The sequence below is a fragment of the Cnephaeus nilssonii genome (assembly GCF_951640355.1).
Source record: "Cnephaeus nilssonii genome assembly, chromosome: 5".
Lineage (NCBI taxonomy): Eukaryota > Metazoa > Chordata > Mammalia > Chiroptera > Vespertilionidae > Cnephaeus > Cnephaeus nilssonii.
The window spans coordinates 51,786,868-51,799,813 of NC_137076.1; the positions used below are offsets into that span (position 1 = coordinate 51,786,868).

Below are 12,946 nucleotides of genomic sequence, written 5' to 3' on the forward strand. Positions count from 1 at the left end.
TTTTGAAATTAATTTCTATTTTTTTCTACAATGAATACGAATTACCTAACAAAGAGGCTATGTTAATTTACTTATTTCTTTTGCACATGTACCCATGTCTCTGAATCACTAATTCTTTAGTTTATTCTGAAAAATCATCAACCCACGAAACTACTTAATTTCTTAGCTACTATAATTGTTATTAAAATGTGGTAAGAGTGGGCATGTTCTCCCTAAAGAGATTTCAATTGAGGGGAAAAAAGTAAGTTACTGAGATAAAACAATTACAGAAACACCTAATAATATGTCCTCAGAATTTCCAAAAGTTGCTTCTTATTTTAAATGATGAAGAGCCAGAGGAACAAGGTACTTCAGCAAACACTTTTAATAAGAATACAAAATTCACACCAGAGGCACATTCTGGGGAATGTAAATGAACTATCACAAGTAGTAATTCTGCTGGAAGAATAAAATAAGGCTCTCAAGAGTACAAATATACAGGAGGGAATGATTTAAAATAGGTTTATGATTTACAATCACATTACATTGTATTAAGCACTGAAAACAGGCATATTATTTAAAAAGCCAGCTAAAAGGCATTTGAACATATATAACAAATCTTACAGTCCACAAGTTCATATATAACAGTAATTTTAAGTACTTCATTTCGACACAAAAGAACAGGTGAAGGAATCCCTCTCAAAATATTAATTTATGTCTATGACAAAAATCAAGAAAACTTATACTGAAAAAGGATTACATTACTGATTGAACCACACAGTGGACAGGCCAACCACAGGAACACAAAACCAACAGTGCTGAGCAACTAAACTAGTGCTGGCCTTTCCAGTCCCCCTTCTTCTTACCACCACTCTGCCCCACACTGCCTTTCCTTTACTCATGAAAAAACTCCTGTCTCCCCATTCCATAAAAGGAATGAAGAAAAACCAAATAGTGTATTCAAAAGTTGATTTCACCTTAAGCCCTAAATGTGGTTTAATGCGTACAAAGAAACCCAACATTTATACACAGTGCTCCTTTCCAAAGAAGGAACAGACAGGTCAAACATTATCTGAAAGGGGTTTCCTTATGGATTCTGTACATTGGTTGAATGAGAATTACTGTATCTGAGAAGGCACATATCTGTGATTTAAGGCTTAACCGGTATTGTTACATATGGAAGTCAATGAAAGCTGTCTATGAATTCACTTCTGTCAAAAAGGATTTTACCCAAAAACTAGCTTTCTGAGCACAGATTTCTACTCTAGAAACCATCAAGAATTTCTGTCCACCTGTCAAAAAATTTTATTTTCTTAAGCAGGTTTCATTATGAATCAAAAGACTGCTAACATAACCACCCTCTGACTTTGGATGATACATATTCATAAGCTCAAAAGCCTCATAGAAATTAGTGTGATTCCTGCATCTTAAAAAAAAAAAAGTCTAAACAAAAGTACAATGGTACTGATTCATTTTTAAAAGGTATTTGCCAAAACTCCACAAGCTAATCAGTCATTCATTAGAGCGCCTGCCAGCCTATCGTGGATGCGGTAGGAATACCAAATAATTTTACTCTGCAAAATAGTCTCTTCTTTCTTTAAGACAATACATGAAAATGAATCTCTTAAAGATGTTTAATATAATCATATATAAAATATCTGCTGTTGATACAAATCATGTAAACCTCCCTTTGGAAAAGTTACAACTGGCCCTCATTCCCAGGACCAAAACTCTTGAATTTTGATCTGGTCAGTGCAAATCTACATTAGATGTTTTCAAACTACAGAAATAGCCATCAATCCTTACAATACAAAAGGACTTCTCAAAAAGAAAAATTATTGTGTTCAGATTATAGAAATTATGTTTTCGCTAAAACCGCCCACCTTCCCACCAAATTTAACAGTTCAGTTGTTAAAGTATGAAAAAGGGAAAAATTAAAGCTGTTTGTGTGAGAATCTCTACAATGGTTGTCACCCTGTCTCTCTTCTCCCAACTGTGCTTCATTCTTATTAGGTTTGTTTAGAAATAGAACCATGTGACTTTCCTTTGTTTGTTTGTTTTTGTTTGCAGGAGTGATTTTACTGTTCTTCAAGCCAAGATGGGGCATCCACTCCAGGCGTTTTCAACTTGATGTGGAACTGTTTAAGGGTCTGTTCAAGCTGCTTCTGGTTCCCAGCAAAGTAGGCGGCGATGGCATTGTGGAAAAGGACCAGCTGGTTGTGCAATACTTTCACCTGTGAACAGGGCAGAGTACAAGACCACGCATTAACACCAATGACAACGGACTGTCTCACATAATCTCTCTCTCCTCAGGAAAAGCTGTTTTAATAATGCAAAGTAGTTCACGTATACCTACTGTACACTGTCTTGCAGGGTCTGAGCCTTTGATGACTTTTAATTTCCCTACAGGGGACAGACCAGTTTAAGAAGCTAAATATGTACAGGAATACCTTGTTTTATTATGGGCAGCTTTATTGCACTTTACAGATGTTGCGTATTTTACAAACTGAAAGCAAGACCTCTACCAGCAAAAAGATTACAACCTGCTTTATTGCAGTGGTGTGTAACTGAAACTGCATTATCTCCAAGGCATGCCTGTACTCTGTTTGCCATTTTCAAACATTGTTGAGGGCATTAACTAAAAAATATCATTAAATACCCTCTCAAACTAAGGATATTCAAAAATCAAATACTGAAGAGAAAAAATTATATACAAATTACTATGTGACATACACTCCATACCAAGTATAGACATCAAAGGATGGTGAACCTCAACTTAGGGACACTTACTAAGGAAACAGGACAATTACAGGAAAAGTAGGTTTCTGGATGGCAATTTAGGAGATGAGTGAAGCATCCTATTACAGTGGACTATTACAATGGCCCCAGAGAATCACTCCTCTCAAAATCCACACCCCTGGGGACTGTTCTACAATGTATTAAAAAGAAAAACCACAGGCCCAAGATGACTGTCACTTACGCTAGATGCAAAACCTAACCTACCTGCAGTTTCAGCCTCTCCCAGGATGGAATTTTAAACCAATCAGCCTGGAATTTCCTGATCCACACTAGTGAGGTGTTCTGCCTGATAAGACACCCCCCCCCCCTTTCCCTAAAAGAAAGGGTCCTTGCCAGAAATAATTTACTCTTAATTTATTAGTCCCAAACTCTGCCTACAAAATCCATCCATTTTGTACAACCCACTTGAATGGCCTCCTAGTTGCTAGATGCGATGCTGCTCAGTTCATGAACTACATAGTAGAGCCCATTAGATCTCCAAATTTAGTAAGTTAGTTTTTGTTTTTTAAACAAATAAAAGTAAGCTTGGCCATGTAACATTAGAAAATGAGGCCTGAGCAGCAAGCGCTTGCCCTCCTGGGGGGATGAAAGCCCATAGGAGAGGGGAGTGTGTGCCAATCTTAGTTGTACCACTTTCTAGTGTCTTTGTGACACCAGGCACAGGTTACTTCTAACTTCATTGGCCAAGGTCTTTATCCGTTTATCAGGGATGCCATTACCAACTGAATCTGTTGTGCTGTTGTAAGGGTTAAATGAAATGGGATACTACCCAGCACACTGTCTGACACAGAATAGTACTCATTCAATTTCAGTGAAATCCAAGGTTACTTATTTGACAGTCAAATCTTCAAACAACACTGACTTTTCTTAGTTAGTGAAACAAAATTTCATTTATTTAGAGCCCACTGATTTGGAATTTGTAAGACTGTAATACTGTGGTTTATAATAAGGAAAATATAATTGATCTTCATCCTCACTCTGGGAACATAGCTCCTAAAACCTTTGTAATTTCCTAAATGATAAGAGGATGGGAACATCTTTTGTTATGATACTTGGTCTCTTGGTGTACATCTGAAACAACTCCAGAGCTAAAAGGAGTATTTTTTGGTTGTTCATCCTGAGCCCTTTCAACCGTGCCCCACTTTATGATAATGAGATTGGTGGCAACCAAACCTCATCCTGTGGTTCTCTAGGGACTTTCCAAACATCTCATTATCATAAAGTGCATACGGTGAGAGGGGCTACAGGCTGAACTAATTACCAAGGGACAATGCCTTAATCAATAGACCTATGTAATGAAGCCCCACAAAACCCCCTAAAGTACAGGGTTTGGAGAGCCTCTGGACTGAGGAACGCACCCACGTGCCAGGAGGGCAGCATGCCCCCCACGCGCCACGGACAGCAGGTCTGTGCTCAGGACCCGCACAAACACTGCCTTATGTCCTAGTATCTCTTCATCTGGCTGTTCATCTGTAGCCTTTAATATTTGCAATAAACTGGGAATCTAGTAGGAAAACTGTCTTCCTGAGTTCTGTGAGCCACTCTAGCAAGTGACTGGATCCGAGGAGGGATTGTGGGAACCTTTGATTTATAGCCAGTCCATCAGAAAAACAAGTGAAAACAAGTGGAATTCAATTGGTGTCTGAAGGTGGTGATGGTGGTAGAGTCCACAGTGTCAGAACTGAATTGAATTGTAGGACACCCAGCTGGCGTCCAGAGAATCAGTCAGCGTGGGGGAAAGCCCACTCATCTGGTGTCCCGAGTGCGTGAGAAGTGTTGTATGAAAGAAGAAATACCAAGTTCTTTCCTTTTCAAAGATAGAAATTGATCAGTTTACCTCAGCACAATAAAAAAGGCGAGATGTGGAGGAGGGAAAGGTGGATATGAAGAGCTCAGTTTCAGATGCCTTCCAGGGAACACCCAGGGAAATGCTGACTAGGTAGCTGTATTTCTGAAACTGAATTAGAGTTCAGGATAGCAGTCCAGAAATGTGAATTGGAAGTCAATATAGTACTTCAATATACAGATGATATGCAAACCCATGTGACTAAATAAGCTCATCAAGAGAGTGTATAGACAAAAAGAGATCCAAGGACTGAGTCATGAAAAGTGAACCTTGACCTTTACACCTCACTACATCTCCAGAATTTAGATTGAAATGGATTAAAGGCCTAAATGTCAAAGCTAAAACCCAGCCCTAGTTGGTCTGGCTCAGTGGATAGGGCACTGGCTCATGGACTAAAGGGTCCTGGGTTCATTTTCAGTCAAGGTCACCGTACCTTGATTGCAGGCTCAATCCCCAGCCCAGGTCAGGCGTGTGCAGGAGGCAACTAATCAATGTGTCTCTCTCACATTGATATTTCTCTTTCTCTGTGTGTCCCTCCCCCACTTCCTTCCACTCTCTCTAAGAATCAATGGAAAAGTATCCTCAGGTGAGGATTAACAACAACAACAACAAAAAGCTAAAAACCTATAAAACTTCTAGAAAAACACATAGGAGAAAATCTTAATGATTTTGGGTTTGGCAAAGATTTTAAAATAGTACACACAAAGCATAAATTATAAAAGAAAGACATTAATAAATTGGACTTCATCAAAATTAAAATATTTTTCTCTTCAAAAGACATTTATAAAAATAAAAAGGCAAGCCACATATTGGGAGACAATATTTGCAAAATATGTATAAGACAAAGAATTCCTGATACTACAAATTATAAGGAATTCTTACAATTGAATAAGGCAATAAACAATAAAATGGGGAAAAGATCTGTGTGTGTGTGTGTGGTGGGGGGAGACAATGGTTATTCACTCACTACCTGGAGAGAAAACTGGATTCCTAATTCACATAATATAAATAAAATATAAACAAACTAGCTCCAGGTGGATTTGGAATTGTGAGAAAAAAAAAATATCTAAAACTTGTAGAAAAATCTTACAACCTTGGTTTTGAAAAGATTTCTTAAATAGGATGCAAAAGGCACTAACAAATAGAAGACTGATAACTTAAACTAGTTTAAGGCCTTCTGTTTGTCAACAACCATTGTAAAGAGGGTAAAATCTCAAGTCATAAATGATAGAAGATATATATAACACATAAACAAAAAAGGATTAGTACAAAAATACATAAAGAACTCCTACAAATCAATTAAAAAACAAAACCAAAAAAACCCAACCCCAAACAACCCAATAGAAATATGGGCAAAGGCATGAATTGGTATTTTATACTGGAAGAAATATATGTGGTCAATAAATAATGAGGGAAATAAAAATGAAGAACACACAAAAGAATACCATTTTATTCACCTTGGAGTGACTGTGGCTCAAAGGGAACTGAGTACATTACTGGTGGAATGTAAATTGGTACATCCACATTAGAAAACAATTTGGCTTTAATTTAGAAAGCTGAACACTCACAATGCCATATGAGGCAAGGCAGGAATATTCATAGCAGGCACAGAAACAATACAAATGTCCTTTAACAGGAGAATGAAAAAAATATAAGGTATGGGGCAGGGGAGTAAGGGAATAGGTTAGGGAAGGAATAGGAAGATATAACATTATTGGTAATATTCAAGTTCTTAGGTTGAAAGGTGGGGTCACAGATGTTTATTATATTACTAGAAGCCCGGTGCACGAAATTTGTGCATGGCAGGGGGTTGTCCCTCAGCCCAGCCTGTACCCTCTCCAATCTGGGACTCCTGGTGGGATCGGGCCTAAACGGGCAGTCGGACATCCCTCTCACAATCCAGGACTGCTGACTCCCAACTGCTTGCCTGCCTGCCTTCCTGATTGCCCCTAACCGCTTCTGCCTGCCAGCCTGGTTGATGCTTAACTGCTCCCCTGCCAGCCTGTTTGCCCCCAACTTCCCTCCTCGGCCAGCCTGGTCACCCCTAACTGCCCTCTCCAGCAGGGTTGATCACCTCCAACTGCCCTCCCTTGCAAGCCTGGTCCCTCTCAACTGCCCTCCCTTGCAGGCCTGGTCCCTCACAACTGCCCTCGCTTGCAGGCTGGGTGCCTCCCAACTGCCCTCTCCTGCTGGCCATCTTGTGGTGGCCATCTTGTGTCCACATGGGGGCAGGATCTTTGACCACATGGGGGCAGCTATATTGTGTGTTGCAGTGATGATCAATCTGTATATTACTCTTTTATTAGATAGGATAGAGGCCTGGTGCACGGGTGGGGGCCAGCTGGTTTGCCCTGAAGGGTGTCACAGATAAGGGTGGGGGTTCCCTTGGGGTGTGGGGCGGCCTGAGCGAGGGGCCTGTGGTGGTTTGCAGGCCGGCCACGCCCCCTGGCAACCCAAGGGGAGGCCCTGGTATCTGGAATTTATTTTCCTTCTACAATTGAAACTTTGTAGCCTGGAGCGGAGCCAAGCCTGGGGCTCCGGCAGCCATTTCTGTGGCAGTTAATTCACCTTCTACAATTGAAACTTTGTTGCCTTAAGCGGGTGAGCCCGGCCAGGGTGTGCGGAAAGCTTTGCTTCCCCTGTTGCCACCGGCAACCCTGGCCTGCTCTCTCAAGCTCCATTCTGCCGCCATTTGTTTGAATTTGTTTACCTTCTATAATTGAAACTTTGTAGCTTGAGTGGAGGCTTAGGCCTGCAACGGCTATGGAAAGCTTGGCTTACTCTGTTACCTAGGAAACCTTGCTCTCTGTGGCTGTAGCCATCTTGGATTGGGGTTAATTTGCATACTCGCCCTGATTGGCTGGTGGGCGTGGCTTATGTAACAGAGTGATGGTTAATTTGCATATTACCATTTTATTAGAGAGGATTATGCTTTATAACTTAAATATGCATTACGTTTATTATTTTGTATGTCTAGCATATGTTATTTTTTAAAATATATTTTTATTGATTTTATTACAGAGAGGAAGAGAGAGGGATAGAGAGTTAGAAACATCGATGATAGAGAAACATCAATCAGCTGCCTCTTGCACACCCCCTACTGGGGATGTGCCCGTAACCAAGGTACATGCCCTTGACCGGAATCGAACCCGGGACCTTTTAGTCCACAGGCCGACGCTCTATCCACTGAGCCAAACCGGTTTCGGCCATATGTTATTTTTTAAAAAGACAAAGACCCTGACTGGGTGGCTCAGTTGGTTCGAGTGTCATTCTGAGCACCAAAAGGTTGCAGGTTTAATTCCCAGTCAGGGCACATACCTAGGTTTCGGGTTGGATCCCTGGTGGGGTGAGTAAGGGAGGCAAATGTTCTATGTTTCTCTCTCACATTGATGTTTTTTCTCTCTCTCTTTCCTCTGTCTCTAAAAATCAATCCTCGGGTGAGGATTAAAAAAACAAAGATAAAGGAAAAAAACACAGGAAAATAATGAAGCTTTATGACTCATTTCAGATATAGGATCAAAAATAGACTATAAATGAGTTAACAGATCTAAAAGTGAAACTAAATTTAAAGGTTTCATATAATCTTTCCAGATTCTAATTCCTTCTATTGCCATAAATCAATTCCGTTTACCATAAAGACATTCACCTTTTCTTGTAGTGTCTGAAGTAATGAACCTCAGGGAATATAAGAAAACTCCTATCTGCCCCTAAAATACAATATTACAATCTTCATGAACTGATATGTGATGCATCTTGAATTTTTGCAAACCACACTTAAAATTTCCTTCTCTATAATGACATTTTCTAGATCAGGAACAAAGCAAATTTATTACAAATAAACCATTTATTAACTTGTACTTTCCTCTGTCCATTAGTTAAATAAACCTTTTCTTTGTCTGCAGAGATTCTTGTTAGCTGAAGAAGAAAGTTAAGGCAGCTAAAGGAGAATAAAATATCTGGGAAAATGGGGCTCCATTCCCATTTTCCCCCAAGTTTACTAAGTGAACTCTCTTCTCACTTGCATAATGAAGAAACTGAATTAAAAATTTTATGGTTCCTTTCTACTAACATTTTCTGAGAAAAGTAATTGCTTTTTAATAGAGGTATTCCTATATCTGGAAATTCAAAAGAAGAACATTACAGTATTCCTATTTATTTTCAAGGGCAGAAACTAGCTCTTCTTTTAGAGATGTATTAAATTCAACTGAGAGTTTATGTATCAGTTTATGAACCACCCCATTAATTAAGTCTCTTCCCTATTTAGAGGTATCACATAGTAGCCTACCTGCATCACAAAGTAATTTTTGACCTTGCTCTACTATTATCAGGGCCTTTCCTGTTTTCTGATTTTGGATGATCCTTAGCTCTTGGAATTATAGAGCAACTCAGGAGCCTCTGTACATTTAATGTGGAATTTAAATGTTCAGAAATAGAGTCTACCCAATTACTTTATTGCTCTTTGGGTCACAAAATAATTTTGCCTTTAATTTTAATCCCCATGTTCTAGAATTAGAGGAGACAATAAAAGTGGAGTACAGGATTTGGTTCATGTACTGGATTTCCAGAGAGCTGTTCTAACAGTCTAGAAAGTTAGAGAGCCAATCTTTAGCTAACCCTACAAATGTCAACACAAGTCAGGTTCCCCGCTCCCTGGAGTAGCTGACAAACCCAACCTGGAGAAACACTTCTTTGTGTAGCCGAGGATGTATTTATTAACAAAGCCTCAAATGGGGCTGCATTAGCTGTGTTTAAAATGCCCCCCACCCCAAATGAAACTTAATTCGTGGGAAACCAAGGAAAGAGGGTGCTTTTTGGACTGACTTCTAGTTTTCACAACAAAATGATATAATACCTGTTTTTCCAAAAACATTCCCCCAGTAATTGTGAGAAGGTTGATGTGTAGAGCCTTTAGAAGTATACACACACTTCAGAGCAGCTCCCTTGAATAAGAGAGCCTTCTGGGCTTTGCAGCTTTTCAGTGATAATTATGGAAAGAAAGCATAAAATTTCATTGTCACTTTACTCTCAGAAGCTATTTTATACCAAAACAGATTACTTATCTCATTTTCCTATTAGCACTGATTATGTGTTATCCTAGTACAAGTTTTAGTTTTGGCAGTACGTCTTCAAAATCAGATACAAATTTAAATAAGAATGGTATTGACTGTTTTATCCAATCAACCACTACTAAATAAAAAATAAAGGGAAATTAAAATAAACTAATAAACCAAATTTCAACGTGAATATACTTTCTAAATGAAATCAATTAAAAGTATTTTCTGGCTATCTTTGATGAATTAATTTACATTACGACACATATTCACATAATGTCTTCAATGCAATTCACACTGATCTGCTATAAGTGATCCTCAGAATGTTTTGGTTATTAAACAAATAAAAATCATTATCAATTAAAGGGAAGAATAAAATAATATTAGAGAAGCAGTTACCATACAATTTTAAAGATAACAATTTTATAATCATGGTAATGACTATGCTGTTGTCACTATATATAAGCTGTTTTAACAAGACTTAAAAGTATTATTTTAAGTTATTTTCTTGTTTATCAGGTTTTCTTTACTAGGCTGTTTGGTCTTATAAAGGTCAATCTAGGAAAGATTCTGTTTCTCAAACATAACTGGCTTACAGTGAGGTGGGGGAAGGTCAAACCTACTTTTGGGAGAAGGGACAAAAAGCCAAAACCTTTGAGGAAATATTTTAGGGTCATTACACTTTTAAAATTTACTTCTATATTTATACTATAAGATTATGAGAATTGATGAGCATAGAGAATCAAAGAAACAGCCAAGTATTTTGATAGACTATTGTTTGATATGGTGGGGGATACTAACTTTTGTGAGGCACTTTGTATGTGGCAGATAATATGTTACCCTTACATCTGTTTTGTCCAGGCTTTTATTCTCTCCATGTTATGGTTAAAAAAAGCAGACTCATAAGGTTAAGTAACTTGCCTAAGGTTAGAGAGCTAGGAAGCAGATGGGCTGGCATTTGGGAAACTCAGGAATGTCTATCCAAGACTGGCTTGTGTTCTTTCACCTCTTCTTACCTGCCTCTATTCCTAAGGCAATACACAAGTTGGAAACAAACAAACAAACAAAAAGATAGGCCAGAACACTTAAAAGAAGGGTAGAAATGTAGAAAAGACATATTTTAACTTCCTAATTTTATCTCTGGCCCTAAACTTGCATTTAAACATCCTCAGGACAAGGATCTCACACAAGGGCTGGAGCAGATGAAAGAAATAAAAGTATATTTTTTATAACATTATGAAGATTAACTAGAGGCCTGGTGCATGAAAATTTGTGCTGGGAGGGGGTGGTGGTCCCTTAGCTCGGCATGCCCCCTCTCACAGTCTGGGAGCCCTCAGGGGATGTCCTACTGATGGACCCACGGGGAGCGGGTCTAAGCTGCAGTCTGGCCTCCCTCTGCAGGAGGCGACCAGGAGGATCAGGGGAAGGCGCCACCCCCATCACCCTGCCGTTGCCGGCCGTGGCTGCCTGCCCTCGGCCCTCGCAGCTGCTGTGGCTTTGTCCAGAAGGACGTTCGGCAGTCCAGTCTAATTAGCAAATTATGCTTTTATTATTATAGATGCCATATTAAACTTCCATATGATCTTTTCATAATTATAGAGCAGGAAAAATCTATAATGAACTATTTATTGATGTATGTTAGAAAAGATTTAAAGTGGTTATAAGGATAAATAAAATACAACAGAAAAGCAGAAATTTCAAATAGGAGCAAAAGAAGATAGAAATAACAATTCCAGGCAGAAACAGGATGATGACAAATTTGACAAATTTTCAAAACCTAACATCAGAAACAATTACAGTAATTTAGAAATACACTAAATCATTGTGAACTCAATTACAAAGAACTTTCATAGAGATCTGCCAAACAGTGAGCAACCAGATCAGACATAAGCAAAACCACTATAGCAACATCTGGTGAATGACCTAAAATATAGCATACAATACTCTAATTGTTAAAGGGCAAAACAAACTTCAACACTGACTACTAAGGCAGAGACAAGCTGGGGTTTAAAATAGAAACTGGGTAAGAGAAATTTAAGAGCAGGACTGATAGATGATGCCAAGTAGATTACACTGAAAACTTTCTCCTGCCCACACAGCATGTATCAATAGAAGATAAATACTATTTACAAAGTTACTGACTGAAAAACCTGAAGAGAAGTATTACTTTGTAGGCATCAAAACCATAAAAATGAACTTTTATTTACAAATCAAATTTATAATACATACATTTTTATCAGAGATGCTTAAGTAATTGAGAAAAAGAGGCAAATTCCAAGTTAAAAGTTACGTTGTATTTACAATTATTAAATTCTTCAAATTAATTATTGGCTCTCCAAGTAATTTGATTAAATATGGGTTTATATTACATGTACAACAATATTGAGGTAATAGCTGCGAGGAAAGCTGGAACAAAGTCATTCTTTAGTAAGATGTCTCCAACCACTAATATGAAAAGTATTAACTCCTCTCTTTACCCCCAACTATCTAAAAATGTGTAATTATTTGCTTTCTCTGCCATCACTAATCTTTTTTTCAGTAAGAGACCAGAAGAGTAGCAAGCAGGAAAGTATAGCTGTCTTGTTTTTTTTATTAGGTTTGTGATTTTATTACTTTGCAATAGATTTGGAAATGTCTGTCCTGCCAAAGCAACTACCAGCTGAGAAAGGGCACTATCAAAAATAAGGGCGTGGGCACTGGGAAGGGAGGGAAGAAAGACAAATATGAACTACAAGTGGAGGTGGGAGAACATATTTTACTTTTCAGACTCACTGGGACAGGTTTCAACAAATCACTGACAAGCAGGATAAAAAAAGCATCTACAAGGGAAAGAAGGGCAGTCCTCTTTTGAAAAGGTAACTGATGAAGCATAATCTGTAAACTCCAGTAACACTAGGTCACACAATTGTGGTAGTCTCTTATAAATCTTTATCCAATGGTATAGTAAAATCCTCAATGCACAGGTTTCTTCTGCCTTAGCACAACTTTCTATTGCCCTTCTGTTCTATGGTCTACAGTGTTAGCTCCTTCCCCTTCCTCCCTTCTTTCTAGGAGATCCAAGTATAGGTGACCAATATGGCTTCTGTTATCTCCCATCTTCTTCCTCTGCTATTTTAAGAACCTTCCATGGAGTAGCATTATAGCTTCATTTCACTTAACTAAAAGTAGGGCTGTGAAGTCCAACCGATCTAGATTTGGTTTGGCTGTGAGACTTTGGGCAAGTTACTTAACCTCTCTGAACCTCAGCGTTGTCATCTGTACACTAGTATAT

General features: G+C 38.6%; 1 protein-coding gene across 3 annotated transcripts in view; it reads right to left on the reverse strand.

Moving 5' to 3' along the window:
- Nucleotides 1-251: 251 nt before the first annotated feature.
- Nucleotides 252-12,946, reverse strand: part of ARFIP1 (ARF interacting protein 1) — an 81,555-nt gene continuing 68,860 nt past the window's right edge. For 2 of the 3 annotated variants that reach the window (XM_079770524.1, XM_079770522.1), the window contains one exon: nt 253-2,213. In XM_079770524.1, the coding sequence (XP_079626650.1) occupies nt 2,058-2,213 (156 nt within the window). In that variant the 3' untranslated portion in view covers nt 253-2,057. Of the gene's footprint in view, nt 2,214-12,946 lie in introns of all 3 variants that reach the window. The other variant, XM_079770523.1, reaches the window with a different exon arrangement.